Raw genomic sequence first — 18,977 nt, forward strand, 5'->3', positions numbered from 1 at the left:
CCCTTCCACCCTGGATGTTTCTGCGTATCACCCCCAAAAACACAAACAACAACAACTGCTTCTTTTCAAAGAGTAAAATGAAACAACGAGTTATCTTGTAAGATTATGAAGTAAAGGAACATGCTGTTTTTAAGTGACTCACTCGGATTACATTTTTTTTTGTTTTTCCATCTCAGCTCTTCTCTCATGAAACATAAAACATCATTGTCACATTTGTCTGAGGGGGTCTCACCTGCCGGGGGGGAGGCGGCAGATCGCATCATCATTCCCGGCCTCCCTATTGGTCGATAAAGCAAACTGACTTTTATTAGATGGCCAGATTTATTTTTCCCCTCGTATGACTAAACAGAAATGAACAGCGGGTGAAAGATGAGTGAAGCTTCATGGAGCCGTGGAGGGGAACGTCGCATCGGAGGCAGGACGATGGAGTAGCTCTCACACACGCACACAGACACACACACACACACACACACACACACGCACACACACTGTAATGTACTCTGGGTCTCTGAAAAGGTTCAGTCTGAGCAGAATGCATTAAAGCAGCAGTGTGTCTCTTCGTCCAGAGAGACGTTGAATCTGCAGGAGGAGGGTAAACCCAACTGCTGGTTTAGTTATTTAAACCCGAGCGTTGGTTTAGCTGTTTAAACCTAAGCGTTGGTTTAGTTATTTAAACCTAACTGCTGGTTTAGTTATTTAAACCCGAGCGTTGGTTTAGCTGTTTAAAACTAGCTGCTGGTTTCTGAAATTCACGTCCAGCCACATTAGAAGCTCAATTAGAGTCTCAACACTCTCTTTATCCTCCACGGAGAATCTTACCATTTATTGCTTGCTTTATAGATTTCCTCTGAATACTTGTAGTTGTTTTGTAGTCCCTGAAGTCTCCTCAGCCCTGATTTCCTCTCTTCGTTGTCTGAATTCACTCAGGAGACGAGGTTCAGACGGCGTGATCCCCACGAGAAGAACGATGATATTCTGCACATCAAAAAGCATAAAGCAATGGATGAGCACCCTGCAGGGGGGGAAGGAGAAGAGACGAAAGGAACTCCATCACTGCGACCGGCTACGTCAGGTTGATTGACGGGTGCTCTGAACAATGGGAGAGCGGGAGGCGGGCCCTTTGATGTTCAAAGACACTTCCTGTGGATTCTCTCTGCCGACCAGCAGCGGGCGACTCCTCGTGTTGTCTCCCTTGTGATCTCACATCTCGAGGTCAAAGGTCAAAGCAGCCGGAGCAACGAACTCATGGAGGTTTATGAGGCTTTTTGCTTCTGATAAACTGTCGACCTTAAACGTTCTAAACAAAGAAACTCTGAAGAAAACAAGAGACTGAAAAAACAAATCAATGCAATAAGTTTATTCACTCAATATGTGAAGTTGAAGAAGGAGGTTGAACCAAACATTAGACTAGACTATAGTGTGTTTTATTTTGTTACTATGTTGGTTTTATTGTGGACTTCCTGTTGTCCTCCAGTCTGCCAAAAACCTTTTTATTTGAATGTGTGAACTTCAATGCATAGTGCGATAAAAACCCCACAATGCAATGCGTCCAGAGAACTCATCAGTTGCTAATTGCAACTTCCTCTATTATGATATAACATGTGTATTGTGTTGTTTATACTGGTAGATTTAGTACCATAAACGATTATAGACATGAGAAGAAGAAGAAGAAGAACGTTGGCTGCCTAGGAAGTGGGCTTCTTCTTTATCAGCCTCCTCCCGGTCTGTCTGGGGACAGGGGGGACAGGGGGCGGGGCCTGGGCGGCGTTGGCGCGGTCAGCCTTGACCTCGTCGATGAAGGTCTCTATTGCGGAGAACTTCTCAGTGAGGTCGCCGAGGTGAGCCTTGAGGGCGTTGAACTCCTTGTAGAGGTCGTCGAGAGCCTCGGAGAGCGGCTGGATCCTGGGGGGAGGCGGGGGATGGAGGGGAGAGAGGGAGAGGTTCACTCTGTGGCCGATGGCGTCATCAGAGGCCGCGGCTGAAACTACAATTTAGAAAGTGAAAATAGAGCTTTGGCAGAGGAAGGGTGGTGTTCCCTCCACCAGACATAAACAGCCGTGGATGTTCTCTGCCGATATTTGTTTTTGATCTGCCGATCAGCTTTTTCTTTTCTGTCTCTTTTCCCGTCTTTGCTTCACAGTCATTTCACAGAACACATTTGAATAAAAAGCCTGTGATGGGTTATGAAGCTGTAATGGAAAACATTGTGCATCAATGACCAGTTTTATAGTAATCATCATATTTAAACTGCTCAACTGAGCTGGTATTTAATACGAGTCAGACGTGTAATTACACACACAGCATCAATCTGAGGAATTATTGTCACAAAACATCACTGAAACTGCCTTTGAACTGTAGGGGCAGTAACCATGGCGACCAGGCTGCAGTCAGTTCACTATGGTCAGTGTAGGGGCAGTAACCATGGCGACCAGGCTGCAGTCAGTTCACTATGGTCAGTGTAGGGGCAGTAACCATGGCGACCAGGCTGCAGTCAGTTCACTATGGTCAGTGTAGGGGCAGTAACCATGGCGACCAGGCTGCAGTCAGTGGCGCCTCGGAAGAAGGAAGTCAACATACGACACCATGGCAACGGAGAAAAAACTGCTGCTGATGCACATTGCTTCACATCAGAAGATACTGAACAGATTAGTTTGTCAACTGCGGTTTCAAAGTTCAAAATATGTGTGTTTCATCGATGCAAAGATGCAAAGAGGATACGATGCCTTTTGTTACCATATGATACTTTACACAGCAAAATTCTGAGAGTTAATTTTCCGGTGTTTGGCAAAAGTGTTGAAGTGCAGAGTTGAAATCAGACTGCAAAAAGTTGATTCAACTTTTGTACGAAAGAGCTGCAGTCATTGTTCAGAGTCAAGATCAGATTCATTGTCGACACTTAGTAGAGTCAAACTCTTTGATAGCTTTGAAATGTAACTGTACAGTGTCACACTTCTTGGTGTTTGGTTTAACTCTACGTATTGTGGCGCGTGGAGTAGAGAGAGTGAGCTGTGAACCACAATGGTTGATGGTTCGAACCCCGGCTGCTCCATGTCACAGTGTCCCTGAGCAAGACACCTAACCCCTAATTGCTCCCCGGGCTAAAATGTAAAAACCATGGGTTAAAAATGCAATGTAAGTCGTAAATGGATAAACGTGTCAGCTAAACGACGTGTAATGTATTTAACACTGGGCAGATTTATTTTTGACACTTGTTCCGAGTTAACTTGTTAACACTTCTCAAGACATTTAGATTTGTGGGAAAAAAATTGGTTGAAAAAAAATCGTCTTATCAACCAAAACTTTTGCGACCCCCCTGCAGTTCCTCCACGGACCCCCTGCTGAAGACCTCTGCCCTACAATGCATTAGCGTATGTGTAAGGTAGGATATGATACCATAACATCCATTGGAGTACGTCATGACCCCCCCTCGCCCTCCTACCTGGCGTAGTCGGGCAGCAGCGCCTGGTGGTCGTTCTGCAGCAGGCCCCTCATCTGGCCGAGGATGTCGAACCTCCAGTTGTCCAGGATGAGGGTCAGGTTGGCCACGCCGCGCATGTTCACCCTCTCAGCTGGAACCACGGGTCACATCACAATGGTGGTGTTAATAAGGGATGAGTGAGCTACTAGCTTTATGCTAACGCTGAAGGTCAGTCAGTTGGTGCCGAGCTTCACGGCAAAGTCAAGACACGTTTAAGCTCTCGTTTTCAACACTATTCTCAAGTTAGGTGAATACATGGTTATTTGTTGTATTTATATATATTTTATAAATGATTGGTTTTTAAGGTTGAAGGGACACTTAAAACGCTAAAATTAAACATTTATCCATTTTCTAATGATACAATTATTATTTTGACTGTTTGACTCTGACCATAATCTACTAAATGAGCATCATACTGTGTTGAAGAAGACTTGAAACTAGAGACTGAGACCATAAACTCATGTTTACAATGTTTACCATAGACGTCTATGGGAACAGAGGAGTCGCCCCCTGCTGGTCACTGCACAGAATGCAGCTGTCCTCCTCATTCGTCTTATAAGACCCCTCACAGAGCTTTGACACAAAGAAGCATCCGCACACAGCGCTGTCTTCACATCTAAAGCTGTGACATCATCATGCTGAGCCCTGACCTTGACCTTTGACCCCTGGTAAACAGAGAGTAATCTGGGTGCTCACAGCCATCCCTGTAGTTCCACTCGTCGGTGGAGGTGCTCGTGGAGGCCGGGCGTCGCCTCTGGCCGAGGACCGTCACCGTGGCAACAGCCAGCACCATCAGCAGCATCGCGTTCAGGTTGGGGGCCATGGTTGGACCAGCACCTGGCAGGGGGGGGGGGCACACGCACACACTCAGACTGACTCATTTCAGTAATGACTATTTAGGCCTCGTGACAGAGTGTTGTGTGTGTGAGTGACCTTCATCATGACCTTCATCATGTCACTTTGATAGATTCACAACCGTGGGAGATGCAGTCACAAAACTTTACAGCTCGTTAAAGTCGGCGGCTCGTCGAGATGAAAATGTTTGAAGATAAGAGTGGTTACATAATAAACACACACACACACACACTCTACGCTCCTGACTCTAATTTTCCTGCTGGACGCGGAGTGATTCCAGGTCTCCTTGTTTATACCCACAGTGAACAAAATCACTATGTGCATTATAAAGTGTGTCACTCCTTCTAACTTCTAGAAGGAAATACCACAAAATTATACATTTTAAAATAAATCAACTACCAATGTTTGATCATTTTGATTTAATCAGTGGAATGAAATCCGGTATCTGCTGCTGGTTGTCTTTATTCTATTTACTTGGTTACTGTTGCCCTGCACAGCCTGACTCAGCATTCTGCAGGTATTACACCTCCCCCCCCCCCTACCTCCCTCCCCGCCCGAGGCTGAACTGAGGAACAAGTCCAGGCCTGGGGGGCAAAAACATGCAGAGTGCAATTATGTTATTAATTATTATTATGTTTATTTCACTTTCACACACAAAACCCGTTTAATATTCAGTCCCCCCGAAGAGGTTTCCTCTTTGACGTGAACATGAGGTCTCCTCTCTTCAGCCTGAGCTTCTCAACATTAGCGAATCCAGCAGAAGAGTAAGAGACGACGTAGAAGTCAACTCCATCCTTCTCCACCCATCTCCATTCAAGTGACCACCTTCCCTGAACCCCCGTTCATGACCTTCATGCTCTAGAAGGTCAGAACTTAAAAACTGTTTAATAGAAACAACAATAAGCAGATTTTTTAGGAAATTATTATTTTAGACAGGAAGTCAGACCGCATTGAGAGACGCACCAAGGCGACGGCCTCGAACACAACCTGAGCTCCAGTCGAACCAGGGACTCCCGGATCGTTCAGTGATTATCACTCAACCAAGAACGAACCAAACACACACGGACTGGGATCTCTCTCCCCCTCTCTCTCCCCTCTCTCTCCCCCTCTCTCTCTCCCTCTCTCTCCCCCCTCTCTCCCCTCTCTCTCCACCCTCTCTCCCCTCTCTCTCCCCCCTCTCTCCCTCTCTCTCCCCTCTCTCTCCCCCCTCTCTCTCTCTCTCTGCTGCAGGTTTCCTCAATGTTTTTTTTCCATTTTTTTCATGCCATCAAACTCAATCAGCACTAACTGCTCGGTCTGGAACCATGAAGTTTGGCCCGGCGGGGAACGAACAATCGCAGAATTTCAGAGATACATTCAATATTTAAACGGCAGACGCCTGATTCAAATTCCTGCTCAGTAAAAAAAAAAAGAGTTCCATTCTGCTTCGTCTCCGCCGTGCGTTACACGTATGTGCTCCTGCGTCATATTCAGAATACGCTGATATTAATTTTAAAGCAGCTGCAATAATTAGAGAGTTTTCCAGGTTTTCCACCATAAAAGCTTCTTTTTTTACTTTGGTTGTTTTGGTTTCAACCCAAATGAAGCAACTTTAAACACAGTGAAGTGAAGCTTTCAGCTCAATCTGGACACGGTTAGTAATCATTTGACCTGAGGCTGTGCTAATAAATCAAAATGATCGATCAGTCTCTGCACAAACATACCTGTTTACCTGTTTGGGTCTCAGCTCTTCTCCTGCACAGCTTCCTACGGTCCCACCAGAAGGCAGTGATAAGAGGCAGAGCTGAGCAGACAGACCGGGGCAACACACACACCCAGAATGCATGCACACACACGCACACACAGACACACACACACACACACCCTCTAACCCGTCATTATGGAGGCCCAGTGGTCAAAACTGTGAGGTCTGAGGCAAAGCTCCAGCACCTTTGGTTTCATCCGCTTCAACCACTGTGTGTGTGTGCGTGTGCGTGTGTGTGTGTGTGTGTGCGTGTGTGGTGTTCATCTTTTCACATCCACATCCTGAATCTTTCAGAAATGAGATCATCTGTGGTTTCTACCATTCTGGCGTTGTGCTCTGAGAGACAGAAAAAATATAAAAGATAGAAATCATATGATTTAAAGTTATTACTTGTTTTACGCAGCTTGGTTTCATTTCTTTTGAGCAGTTTTACCTCCGAAAGTGTTTATTTTACAATATGTTTTTCTCAAAAGCAGGATGTTACATTTGAGTGTCCACGTCACATTTCAAGTCAAATAATGGAAAATATTCAAACGGACAATATTTAGCTATCTTTACTTCCTTTTTAAAGCCTCAAGAAGGTTCATTTTAATTAAATTCTAGGCTCCATCCAGTGTTTGTGTTAAATAAGTGAAAGTAATTTAGCTTTAAATGAGTTGAGCGTGATCATCGTGAGCTCTGATCTACACTCCTCCATCTATCTAAGCTCTGAGACCTTCCATCACTTCACCAGTCGGCAAAGTGGATCAAAGGTTCTAAAAGAAGAAGAGAACGAGTTCAGAAGTGATCTCCTTTAAAAAGAGCTGATTTCCTACAAAGAGAAACGCTCTCCTACTCAGTTCTCACCGTCCTATGCCTTCTTTGATTTATCCTCCAGCTCCTCTATCTTCCTCCTCTCTCCCTTTCCTCCCCCTTTCTCCTCTTTTTATACCGCTTCCCCTTCTTATTTCTCTCCTCTTGTACTGGTTAATGCAGTGGCCCTTTTTGAGCCGCTGGTTCGATCCCCATCCACCCAAGACGCACCATAAGGGACTAAAAACTCTTTAACCACTGGAAGAAAACCTGCATACACGTGTGGAGGTTATCTTTAATAAAATAACATTTTAGAGAGCACATTATGTTTCACAAAGTCTAATTGTTTGTTCCGTCTGTGTCCAACGGCTCAATAAAGGTTTGGGAGGGGGGTTTGGGCGGTGTCGCTTTATTCGGCTACATGATTGGCGCTCACACACGTCAGTCAAGTTTTCCATTTCCGGGCTGTCACGTTGCCTAGTAACAGCTCAAGCCCTCCAACCGTCCGCAAAACAGAGGCTAGCTCAATGCTTTTACTTCAGATTTTGGGGGAACACAAAGCTACAAGTCGTTTGCTCCCTTTGAAACGAATGGTTTGAAGCCATGACAGCTATAAAAGACGGAGAGTACACGGCTACGATCTACAAACTGGTGAGAATCGTGTTTGAGTTGTGGCTAAGCTAGCGGCAGTCGAACACTGTGCCAAACTACATCCAAAGAACCGTCATTTTAGTGTTTCTAACACTTTTGCTGTGCTATTGTCGTTTGACACAAGGATAATTCATCTCTGAGTAATAATAATAATAATCATTTCAGTGCGTTATCAGTGCTGCGGTGCAGCGTGACGTCACACGGTTGAATGGCTCGTAAAATGACGTTCGGTGAATCGAAAATTTAAATAACGTCGCAATGTGAGATAAGTACCGTACATGCTGCAGATGACCATCATAAATAATTCTGTGTTCCAGATTAAAGACAGCCAGTATGTGGCAGCCATTCAGATCCTTAATGGCCAACTTCATAAACACACAAAGGTAAGTGTTAGTATAACAGAGGCACATTTATACTTATATAGCGCTTCCAGTATATAGTACTGTATACAGTATATATTACTGAAGGTTTTAATAATGCATCAATTTTCTCTATTTTGTTGTCAACGGTGCTGAGAGTTGGCTATTTATGGCTATTTACTATTTTCAAAATATATTTACTCTTACAAGTTTCTTCAATGTGTACATATTCAGCTGCATTCCAGCTATGTTCTGACATTTATTTGAAATAAATCATGTTAATTTATAACAAAATAGCTGTAATCTTAATTCTTTTGGGTTTTTGACCGTTAGAAAAACAAATCAACACATGGACTAATATTTTCTTTTGAAAAGGTCCTTTTAGTTCCTCTATTGCCCCTGGTTTGTCCCTCGTTGAGGTGGGGGTTATGTATGTAATACCCACATGTCCCTTCTGGGTCGTGTCTCAGTCCAGGGCCGCACTCTCTCTGCTGGGTTACTGCTACTTCCACATCCAGGACTTTACCAACTCTGCAGACTGCTACGAGCAGCTCACCCAGCTGCACCCAGAGGTGGAGGAGTACAAGGTGTACTACGCCCAGTCGCTCTACAAAGCCGGAGCTTATCCCGAGGCCGCAAAGGCCTCCTTCATGCTCGACAACCCCGGCAGTCACATGAAGGTACAGCCTGTAGCTCACACAGTTCGAATCATGGCCGCCGACCTTTTAGCAAACACTGCTTCACATCCACGAGTGCACAACATTGAGATGTTTGACTTGGCCTCCTCCGTCTGCTACTCACGTCCCATCACTGGGAGCTGTTGCTCCAAAGAACAGATGCCGACAATAAATGCACAACCAGTGGAATGAAGCAAACATAAATGTGTCAGCAACGGGGAACATGTATAGAAACAAAATGCTGCTTTCAAATGGCATTTAAGGTCATGTTGTCTGTGGTAGAACTATCCTGTAACTCCTCAGAAGTATGTCAATTAGTTCATGGAAAGGAATTATGGATTCATGGATGAGAGTCTGGGCTCATAGTATTGCTTAATTTTTACCCCAAAATAAAACAAGCTGTTGCATTTGACTTCAATTCATCGCCTCTCTCTCTCTCTCTCTCTCCGGCACAGATGCTGAAGCTTCAAGCCTGTATCAAATACTGCGAGGAAGATTACTCTGCTGCCAAGGTGACGAGCTCTCTCGTATTACCTGTTACCTCCTATTACTACAAATGATGCCCATTCGGTTCAATGTGGTGGCCGGTTGGATCACGAGTGTCTGCGGCACAACTCCCACACATTGTGTTTCTTTTTCCACTGGCTCCACAGTCGCTGCTGGAGCAGCTGCCTCAGGAAGACCCCGACTACGTCTACAACACGGGCTGTTTGCTGTTCCAGGACGGCAAGTACGAGGAGGCCTGCAAGAAGTTCTCGTCTGCCATGCAGGTGCTGGGATACGTTCCAGGTAGTCAACTAAGGCACGGATACACCCTCAAGGGGCTCTGGCTCGACATGTCTGCACAGTCACTAGTGTGGCGGAAGGGTTTCAGTTGTAGGGAGTAAAAATGGACAAATATGTTCAAGCAAATGAGAGAATCAACTAGGACCTTTATACCTATAACCTTTGTAAGCTGGTAAAGGTGAAAAGCTAATGATTTTAAATAGAGCACTTTGGTAGCTTATCAGACCAGCAATGCGTTAAACATCATCTCTATAGGCACCGTTTACAGTTCATCCTGTTGTCCGTCTGTCCCTCAGCGTTGTCCTACAACATCGCCCTGTGCTTCTACAGCCTGAAGAACTACCCTCAGGCCATCAAATACATCGGAGAGATCATCGGCCAAGGCATGAGGGAGCATCCAGGTAGGCCGCGGCCTCTCCCCTCACGGCAGACGTGATTCGTCCCCACTGAGCCCGCGCTGTGTTTCCCCTCAGAGCTCAGCGTGGGTTTGACCACCGATGGCATCGACGTGCACAGCGTGGGCAACACGCTGGTGCTGCACCAGACGGCCCTGATCGAGGCCTTCAACCTCAGAGCCGCCATTGAGTACCAGCTGAAGAACGGTGAGCTCCGCCTTCCTCTCCGTGTTCCCTGAACAATCCGCTGGAGTCCTCGTCTGGTAGCGTGTGTAACAGTTTGGAGACAACAGGGCACCATGAACTGAATGGATCTATTTACCACATCTATTTTGTTCCCTCTTTGTTTTCCTGCAGTGAAAGGAGCTCAAGAAGCTTTGACTGACATGCCCCCTCGATCAGAGGAGGTAACTGCCCCCCCCCCCCCATTCACTCCCAATGTTCTGTGTGCATGTGTGTGTGTGTGTGTGTGTGTGTGTGTGTGTGTGTGTGTGTGTGTGTGTGAGTGAGAAGGGCTGCCTGGACCTGCCCTGCTACCAGCCTGAAGATAGAAGGGATAAATAGAATATTAGAGCAGAGGTGTGAAGGGTTACACGGAGTTGCTGGTTTCATGCTTTGTTAAAACTGAATGACGGGTCGGAGGTCTGTCCTCGGTCCTGCTCGTAGAGCGGTGAACATCTAGTGCCCCCTAGTGGGATGAATGAGGGACTCAGGACCATTCACACTGTGTTTGTATAGAGAATACAGTGTGTACCTACACTGTGTGTGCGTGTGTGTGTGTGTGTGTGCTGGCAGGAGCTGGACCCGGTGACTCTCCACAACCAGGCTCTGGTCAACATGGACACCAAACCCTCGGAGGGCTTTGAGAAGCTGGCCTTCCTGCTGCTGCAGCCCTCCTTCCCCCCCGTCACCTTCGGGAACCTGCTGCTCCTCTACTGCAAGCACGAGGTAGGAGGCGCCGGTTACTGACCCCGCCCCCACACCCGACATCTCCCCCTGCCTTCCCCCTCGTCCCATTACAGCTGTGTTTTCACCTCGTTAGTCCTCGTTCACAACCGCGTCACGTTTACTCTGCAATCGTACATGAACATTGTCACGTTGTTGTAACGCGGTGGGCTGGACTCTCTTCTCCCTCTCAGTACTTCGACCTGGCAGCCGACGTCCTGGCGGAGAACGCACACCTCACCTACAAGTTGCTCTCGCCGGTAGCTTCCTGCTTTCAAATGATTTCACGCGTCACCGTAGTGGTCAGACGGGGTCCGCGTTGACGTGTGTCTCTGTGTCTTCTAGTACATGTATGAGTTCCTGGATGCCTTGCTGACCTGCCAGACGGCGCCCGAGGAGGTACTCAAACATCCTTCCAGTAGTTCTGATTATTTCTGTTTTTACAACATGAAAGCGTGTAGATGTTCTAGTAGAAATAAAATGAGCTCCAGGTGGCTCACGTTTTGTTATGTGCCTGTTTCTACTTTTCTTTTTCCACAGGCTTTTAGGAAGTTCGATGAGATGAATGGGAAACTAACGGAGCAGTTAAGGAAGCTGGCAAAGCAGGTTGTTTATTTGGTCCTCATGATTCATTGTGAGATGATAAATATCAGGAAGATGTCAGTGACATATTTTATTCTTTAAGGAATGTTTCTCATTTGCTTCACATTTATTTATCTGCTAGCTTTTATTAATAGGCGACGCAAAGAATCCTCAGTTACATCAACGTCCTCAAGGACCTACTTCACGTGCTTCAGTCCGACGATACACCACCGTCAAGCCTGGTTTATGCTTCTGTGTTTTCAGAGCGACGCAGACGTAAGACCCCCTCGCGTGTCCCTTGCGTGTGTTTTCACACCCATTTTTCTGGGCATGCGTCGACGCAGCACCAGGCTGTGATTGGTCTGCTGACTACGTCCTTTACGGAGTCTCACATCTCCGTTTTCACAGCACAATACGGCCGTTATTAAAAGGAAGAATGTTTACAAGAGAACGGATCAGATTGAAGAAATGCGTAAATATGAGCACTTGTACGAGCCGTCGTTGGCGGACTATGAGGACGCCGGATGGCCTCTGATTCATGGAAGGAGATCTCCACAAACGAGGGGGACAAAGTCGTGGAGGAAAATACGGGACAAATGTGTCCTTGATGAAAAGCAGCAGTGTGGATGCACGGGGCAATAAAGTCTATGATACATAAATAAACAAATAAATAAATAGACGTGACTCTCCAGGTCGTCTTCAACAAAAGCACGTTACTCCACCTGTTGTTCTGGAGGTGAATCGCTCTGCAACACACGCAAGACTTTACAACCAGGAAGTGAAACCAGTGTGTCGACACGACAACGCAGACGCAGAAACACGCGGCAGCCTTTAGTTGATCAATTAATCTCATGTTGTGATGTCAGTTATCAGTTCTGGTCCCTCGTCTCCAAGGTGCAGGAGGCGAGAATGTCCCGAGACGATGACGGGCAGAAGAAAGCTCTTCAGGAAAACGACCAGACGCAGGAGAAGTGGGGCCACACACACACACACACACACAGAGACACACACACCCACGTCGGTTAGTGGGGGAAGTAGACACATGGCTTGTTGATGTCTTGCATGGATATTTGAATATTTTAACGTAAATAATTACTATTACTTGTAATCATATATTCGTGTAGATTTTGTTAGCGCTCTTCTTTCCCTGCACACATCGTAGCAGACAAATCAAACGTATGATTCATTGTTGCATTGATCATTGCCTAAGAGGAAATGGTGGTAATATTCATGGTTACAGGTACATCGTGGTGCTGATGGCCCAAGCCAAGATCTACTGGAACCGGGAGAACTTCCAGATGGTGGAGAAGATCTTCCGCAAGTCGGTGGAGGTGTGCAATGACGACGACACATGGAAGCTCAACGTGGCCCACGTGCTCTTCATGCAGGCCAAGTACAAGGACGCCATCGGCTTCTACGAGCCCATCGTCAAGAAGCACTACGACAACGTGAGTGGGAGGCGGCCACGGTCACTGCGCCCACAGGGGGGTCCCTCAGTCAGCCTGACAGTTTGCCTTTTGCTCCAGGTGGAGCAGTGTAACATTCAGGAGTGTCCCTGCAAGTGCAAACCCTCGGTAACCCCCGGTAACAGTGAAGAACCAGCAGCTGTGTGTTGAGTCCTCTGCAGCCTTCACGTCTGTGCATGATGTCTGTTGCCGTGGTTACCTGCTGTGTGGGGAGTTTACCTTGTTTGGGGGGTCTGCTGGTTTGACAAGGGTGCAACACCCTGATGTAATGGAATATATATATATTTGTGTGTGTGTCTCTGTAGATCCTGAATGTAAGCGCTGTGGTCCTGGCTAACCTCTGTGTTTCCTACATCCTGACCAGCCAGAACGAGGAGGTAGGAGGGCTACAAAGAGAACATCTGTACCTTTACCCAGCGTTCTATTTATCTCAAATGTTCACACATATTTCTCCATTCAAGTGTGTGTTTTTTCTGGTATATAAGTACATAGTTGCACCATGATATTTACTTACAGTTATTCTATTTGAGTTCTAATTGATTCTTTTGATGCTTCAATATGCTTTTAATATTTCCTTGGTTAAAGACACAATGACTAGTTTGTTTTTTAAAGTTAAAACTGTTTTAGGAAAATCCTACTCATTTAAGCAAATACTGAACATTTACCCCCCCGCCCCCCCTTACGCCCAAAATACTTGTGTAGCTATAATATGGATGTCCTCTCGCAGGCTGAAGAGCTGATGAGGAAGATCGAGAAAGAGGAGGAGCAAATCTCCTACGACGACCCCGAGAAGAAGGTCTTCCACCTCTGCATCGTGAACCTGGTCATCGGGTGAGTCCGGATCGCACTGCTTTAAGGGCAGAGGCCTTATGACACACGCCGTAACTTTATAGTGCACAGCTGTGGAATTATGGAGCCGTGTTTGATATAAGACAAAAAGCATCGAGCATTATTAAACCCATCGTAATCCTTATATGTGAAAAACATGAAATAATCCAGCGCCGCTGTTTGTTCAGGACGCTGTACTGCGCCAAGGGGAACTACGAGTTTGGCATCTCTCGAGTCATCAAGAGCCTGGAGCCTTACAACAAGAAGGTCGGACATCCACCTCTTCTCTGGATGGTTGAGTCTGGTAGAGACCTGTCAATCAGGGTGTAGCCCCGCCCTATAGCATCCCCTGCTTTATGGTCTGTTTGACTCTAAATGGACCATAAAGTACTAAATGAACATCGTGCTGTATAAAGAAGACTTGTTTACAACCTTTTCAGAAGGAATAAATCAAGGGAGAAGTAGAGTCATTTTCTCATAGACGTCTATGGAGTCCAGGTGTTGTCTGTTGCTGAGCAGAAGAGACCAGACCCATAAGCAAGTGTTGAACTCTAAAGCGCCCCGTGTGGAGTCTTGAACAAAGTCAAAGGTCTGAGCCCTCCGGGGCTTCAGGAGCTTCAGTCAGCTGCTTCTTATTCATCGTCACCAGTTCAACAAGAATCAGGTCGGACTTTGTGTCTGAGATTGTTGTGCACCAACAATGTGTGCGTGTGTGTGTGTGTAGCTGGGGACAGACACGTGGTTCTACGCCAAGCGCTGCTTCCTGTCTCTGCTGGAGAACATGTCCAAACACATGGTCATGCTGAAGGACGCCGTGGTCCAGGAGTGCATCCAGTTCCTGGAGCACTGCGAGGGTGAGCGCACGCACACACACACACACACACGCACACACACACACACACACACACACACGCTAATATCTGATTATATCTTTCCGTTTATAAGTTATGTTAAAGTCTCCTTCCCAAACATTCACTAAAGAAAAGTCACCCAAAGGTGCTGTTTTTCACTGTTGTGCTCGTTTTAGAGAAGTATGGATTTCTATCGCAAATATATAAATATGCAGAACTTTCATTCAGCGATACTTATCACTTCTACTTACTTTATTTCTATGAATACGGTTAAAAGTAAAGCATACTGTTTTAAGAGATAAACACGTATGTGAGCGTTTCTCTTCATGGCACATCTGAGTAGCACCAGACTGTCCTGCTCCCATGCCGTCTCCCCAGAGGTGACACCTTTAGCTGTCAACAACCCTTTGATAATGTTGGCCCCGCCCTCCCGCAGCGTACGGCCGGGAGGTTCCCGCCGTCATCGAGCAGCCTCTGGAGGAGACGCGCGTCCACGTCGGCAAGAACACCGTCACCTACGAGGCCCGGCTGCTCAAGGCGCTGTTCTATGAGGTCATCGGCTGGAACAAGTGATGTCATCACATTCTCTCACAGAGGATCGGGTGTGTAAACAAAGCAGACTTAAGAGTTTTACTGCTTTGTTTATTCTGCTAATGTGAATACATGATGTTTGTAATGACATTCAGAGTTCATGCATATATTCTCTTTGGTCTTTGTACAGCTGCCTCCTGCACTGTGGCTCAGACACAAGTTAAAGCAAATAAAGGCCTTAATATGATGTTTTAGATGAATAGAATAATGATCCACTCAGACTTTTAATGGTGAATATCTGTTTTTAAGCTTTTTTCCAGAGAAACCCTGTGGAAGGTTTCCCTTAGGAAGCGCTAACTACACTAAACACTAAAGATAATTATAACACTGTCATTTATATATGTGTGTATGTGTACATATATAGTTTGACCAAATTAGTGCTTAATTATTTTACAGATCATTGAGACTTTAAAGAGACTGATGTGAACTGGAAATGACTTTCTACATCAAATTCAGGTGAAACCCGGCGATGTCACTGAGTGACTAAGTGATCCTCGACATGAAGCTAAAGAGGACGCGCTGGTTTACCTGGTTTCATTAGATAGTAGATAGATAGTCACGTTACATAGTGGAGACCCGTCTTGACCCCAGCAGCACCGAGTCCAGAACCCTCACATTCAGTAACCTGCCGTCCTTGTTTGGGAATAATTCGCTCTATAACTGTCAAATTCAGCACCTGAGGATAGACAACATGTGGTATAGTGATCGAAGACGGAATAAAAGAGAGGGGGGGTTCAGGAGAGCGGCCTCTTGGTGATGTCCTGCTCTGACAGGTAGAAGTTCAGGTATCCTCCCAGAGCACCCACGGCCACCGCCGTCATGTGACTGGAGCATCCGTCTGAGGGAGACCACACCGTCAGCACCTCCGTCCTCCGAGCCTCTGACGGCATCGTAAAGAAGGTTACCAAAGGTATCCCTCAGATGCTCCACCACGTACCTGCAAGGATCTTCTCCCTCCTCTTCACCCTCCTGTGAGGCTGCAGCTGCTCCAGCAGCTCGTCTCCGATGATCTGAGAGACGACGCTCTCTGGGGAGGACAAACAAAGAGCGTGTGACCCCTGCTCCTCACTACTCCTCCCCGCTGCTCCTCCTCCCCGATCTCCGGACTCACCGTCCCTCCCGAAGCAGCCCACCTCCGCGTCCTGCATTCCCAGGATGTGCTGCAGCCAGTCGGCCTTGTAGAAGTCGGAGAACCCCGTCAGGCCGCAGATGAGGACTGTTGGTGGAGAGCAGAGACGCTCCGTGAGGAACGAGGAGACGGCACACAGGAAACATGGCGGAGGCCGAAGAGAAACCCACTGTTCTCCATGAAGATGTCCACCGTCTGCTCCGTCAGACCCTCCCTCATGATGTCCTGGTTGGTCTTCATCATGTTGGAGCAGAAGATCTTCTGGTAGCTGCGCTCAGTCATGTTGGCTCGGGAGGGCCGGGTGTCGCCCTTCAGCAGGTTGGTGCAGCCTCTCTGAGACGCAAACACAAAGAGGTCAGTGGAGTGGGCGTGGCCTCGCGTGGAGGCGGGGCCACAAAGAGGGCGGGGATTTCAATCCAGGGCAGGTGTTGTCTGTCTCACCATCCTCCCGATCATGAAGTAGAGCAGCTGGTGGGACAGGGAGTAGTGGGGGCAGTCGAAGCGGGTCATGGTGTCCCGGCAGGGTTTGGTGACGATGCAGGGCGTCCCGTTCATCTTCCTGCTCGGGACGCACAGACACACGCCAGCAGGGGTGGAAGTAACGAATTACAAATACTCACGTTACTGTAATTAAGTAGATTTTTGGGGTACTTGTACTTTTATGAGTAGTGTGTAATTGTACTCATACTTGAGTACAATTTACACCATGTAATGTACTTTGCTACTTTTAAACTCCACAGTCGCTATTGAGTACGCCCACAATTTAAGGTAATATTCAAACCATCAGATTTTCTTTTTTTTTCAGTGTAAATCCTTATTGTTTGAAGTTTGCGCCGCGTGTGCGCCGGTCGTTTTTGTGATTGCCGCATTTTTCTCTCGCAGCGTTTTACTGTTGGATTTGTTTTGCCACCGTAAAATTTCCTGTAATTTTTCTAATATTGTTCGTCTGAGAAATGTGCTTTGAATTTGAATTTTATACATTGAATGTCTGCTATTGACGATGCAATAAAACATCCATCGGTTAAAAAATAAATTTGTACTCCGAGTAGTTTTTGAGAAGAGCACTTTGTACTTTTACGTATTTTTTAACACTAGTACTTTTACTTGTAATTGAGTACAATTTAAGCAATGTAACAGTACAGCCCCGCACCTCCAAAACTACTCCTACTTCAGAAACTATGAAACCGTGGGGCTCACGTTCACTGTAGAAACACGTTTATTACAGGTATTACACTTTGTGTATTTATCCAAGAATATTAACTGTTTTTCTTTCATCACTCCTCTGAACCTTAAAGCTCCTGAATGAGTTCTGTAGAGAAGTAGAGAATATAAATATGTATTTGTGGAAATGAATATAATAATAATAGTTAAAATGTCATTAATAATAAAGAATAAAAATTAACGAATTCATTAATTTTCAGTGGCTCTTCGATGTGTGTGCGTGTCTTTGTGTCCTTGTGTGTGTGCGCGTGTATGTCTTGGTGTCCCTGTGTGTGTGTGTGTGTGTGTGTGTGTGTGTGTGTGTGTGTGTGTGTGTGTGTGTGTACCAGGTCCCCAGCAGCAGGGTCAGACACTTGTCACTGAGCTGCTCGTCGTAGCACTCGGTGCTCATGGTGGATCGGTACAGCAGGCTGCGGTCCGTGGAGCTCCACTCCCGAGGAACTAACCAGAAGCTCCATGACAGCAGGGGCTCGAACTCTGAGGGGCGTAAGGGGGGCCGGGGGGGGGACACTTAAGTACATGAACGTACTCAGCAAAAGTGTTTGCGCCGCAGGGGCCTCTGGGAAGTGTAGTCTCCCCTCCTCACCTCGGTAGTACTTGGGGTCGTTCCGCTGCAGGGCGGCCACGGCCTTGTCGAAGCTCTGGTCCAGACGTTTGACCAGAGCGACCGCCGTGGTTCTCTGGGCCCAGCTCACCGGGTCGCTGTGCGGCCACGTCCGAACGGCCTCCTTCAGCTCGGCTGCGACGCGAAACGACAAGGAGGAGAGGATCAGGAGCAGAGGAAACCCATCCGGTACAGTTACGTCAGGCTCCCCAGAGGATGGATCCTTTCCTCCTGCACCGGCAGCAGCTTCAGGACTCTGGTGTGGACTGAAATGTTGACATGGACATTTTCTGCAGACATGCGTGGTACCCAGAGGATGGATCCTGGTAGCTTTGCTAAGGTGGACTTAGAGTCATTGTGTGTGTGTGTATATATATATATATATATATATATATATATATATATATATATATATATATATATGCAATGTCCCACTAAACCTTCAGAACCAAAATACGCTCAGTTTGCTCCTTCAACTTTTAGCGATACGCGACCCCCACTAATGTTTCTCCTGCAGCCGGAGGAGATCTCCTCTGCAGCTCGTTTTTCTTCGAGACGCGCGCACGTACCCTGCAGCATGAGGAACCCGACCACCCCGTCCAGGTTGATGTGCGCGTGCTGCCGCTCCAGGAACGACGCGCCCCGCGAGAGGCTGCTCAGCACGTCATCGATCACCTCCGCGCGACACGCGCACAACGCTGCGGCAAACAGAGCCAGCGCGGGGGCCAGCCGGTGCCCCGCGGCCCGCATCTTCTCCCCGGACAGGAGACAAGGAGACAGGAGGCGGACAAGCTGCGTCCGGTCCGGCGAGGGAGGGGCTTCACGTGACGTCACTGAGGCTGTCTTTTTATTTCTGGTTCACGGTCCTGTCACGGTTTGGGTCTCGTTTTATTTTGTAGTTTCACGCCTCTGGCGCTCCTGGGTTCACCTCCCGTCCTGCCGTGTCCTGTCATCCTGTGTCCACCTGTGTCCAATCACCTGCACCGTCCCTGTGTATTTAAGCCGCGTGTGTGTGTGTTTTCT

At 47.0% G+C, this 18,977-nt stretch overlaps 3 protein-coding genes across 7 annotated transcripts; 1 reads left to right on the plus strand and 2 right to left on the minus strand.

Annotated features, from left to right (window-relative positions):
• Positions 1-1,342: 1,342 nt before the first annotated feature.
• LOC120828393 (uncharacterized) lies at positions 1,343-6,298 on the minus strand. 2 transcript variants are annotated; one of them, XM_078084191.1, is made up of 4 exons: positions 6,037-6,298; positions 4,175-4,315; positions 3,440-3,569; positions 1,343-1,902 (listed from the first exon to the last, which is right to left on the minus strand). In XM_078084191.1, the coding sequence occupies exons 2-4, from the start codon at positions 4,299-4,301 to the stop codon at positions 1,686-1,688; spliced, it is 474 nt and encodes a 157-aa protein (XP_077940317.1). In that variant the 5' UTR covers positions 4,302-4,315; positions 6,037-6,298; the 3' UTR covers positions 1,343-1,685. The 2 variants fall into 2 exon arrangements, with proteins under 2 accessions (XP_077940317.1, XP_077940318.1); XM_078084192.1 differs by having other exon boundaries at positions 6,045-6,288.
• A 953-nt stretch (positions 6,299-7,251) lies between these two features.
• ift70 (intraflagellar transport 70) lies at positions 7,252-15,205 on the plus strand. Of its 3 annotated transcripts, none has more exons than XM_040190534.2 (20): positions 7,252-7,520; positions 7,838-7,903; positions 8,350-8,559; positions 9,012-9,068; positions 9,210-9,345; positions 9,639-9,743; positions 9,816-9,944; positions 10,095-10,144; positions 10,533-10,685; positions 10,877-10,942; positions 11,028-11,081; positions 11,223-11,288; positions 12,159-12,235; positions 12,505-12,712; positions 12,791-12,871; positions 13,036-13,107; positions 13,458-13,561; positions 13,747-13,825; positions 14,283-14,412; positions 14,846-15,205. In XM_040190534.2, the coding sequence occupies exons 1-20, from the start codon at positions 7,473-7,475 to the stop codon at positions 14,980-14,982; spliced, it is 2,028 nt and encodes a 675-aa protein (XP_040046468.2). In that variant the 5' UTR covers positions 7,252-7,472; the 3' UTR covers positions 14,983-15,205. The 3 variants fall into 3 exon arrangements, with proteins under 3 accessions (XP_040046468.2, XP_040046469.2, XP_040046470.2); XM_040190535.2 differs by having other exon boundaries at positions 12,791-12,838; XM_040190536.2 differs by lacking the exon at positions 12,791-12,871.
• Positions 15,031-18,947, minus strand: c11h16orf89 (chromosome 11 C16orf89 homolog). Of its 2 annotated transcripts, XM_040190539.2 has the most exons (8): positions 18,524-18,947; positions 17,937-18,089; positions 17,677-17,827; positions 16,571-16,688; positions 16,300-16,462; positions 16,112-16,216; positions 15,938-16,027; positions 15,031-15,838 (listed from the first exon to the last, which is right to left on the minus strand). In XM_040190539.2, the coding sequence occupies exons 1-8, from the start codon at positions 18,702-18,704 to the stop codon at positions 15,735-15,737; spliced, it is 1,065 nt and encodes a 354-aa protein (XP_040046473.2). In that variant the 5' UTR covers positions 18,705-18,947; the 3' UTR covers positions 15,031-15,734. The 2 variants fall into 2 exon arrangements, with proteins under 2 accessions (XP_040046473.2, XP_077940319.1); XM_078084193.1 differs by having other exon boundaries at positions 15,938-16,216; positions 18,524-18,792.
• Between the last annotated feature and the right edge of the window lie 30 nt (positions 18,948-18,977).

The sequence above is a fragment of the Gasterosteus aculeatus genome, chromosome 11, assembly GCF_964276395.1.
Source record: "Gasterosteus aculeatus chromosome 11, fGasAcu3.hap1.1, whole genome shotgun sequence".
NCBI lineage: Eukaryota > Metazoa > Chordata > Actinopteri > Perciformes > Gasterosteidae > Gasterosteus > Gasterosteus aculeatus.

Coding starts and splice junctions, on each gene's coding strand:
- c11h16orf89 (XM_078084193.1), bottom strand. CDS start 18,704: ATGCGGGCCGCGGGGCACCGGCTGGCCCCCGCGCTGGCTCTGTTTGCC. Junction 18,090..18,523: donor CGGGTTCCTCATGCTGCAGG/GTACGTGCGCGC, acceptor TTCGCGTCGCAG/CCGAGCTGAAGGAGGCCGTT. Junction 16,689..17,676: donor ACCCTGCTGCTGGGGACCTG/GTACACACACAC, acceptor CGTCCCGAGCAG/GAAGATGAACGGGACGCCCT.
- ift70 (XM_040190534.2), top strand. CDS start 7,473: ATGACAGCTATAAAAGACGGAGAGTACACGGCTACGATCTACAAACTG. Junction 10,943..11,027: donor CCTACAAGTTGCTCTCGCCG/GTAGCTTCCTGC, acceptor TGTGTCTTCTAG/TACATGTATGAGTTCCTGGA. Junction 13,562..13,746: donor ATCGTGAACCTGGTCATCGG/GTGAGTCCGGAT, acceptor CTGTTTGTTCAG/GACGCTGTACTGCGCCAAGG.
- LOC120828393 (XM_078084191.1), bottom strand. CDS start 4,301: ATGGCCCCCAACCTGAACGCGATGCTGCTGATGGTGCTGGCTGTTGCC. Junction 3,570..4,174: donor GTGGAACTACAGGGATGGCT/GTGAGCACCCAG, acceptor CCGTGGTTCCAG/CTGAGAGGGTGAACATGCGC. Junction 1,903..3,439: donor CTGCTGCCCGACTACGCCAG/GTAGGAGGGCGA, acceptor GCCTCCCCCCAG/GATCCAGCCGCTCTCCGAGG.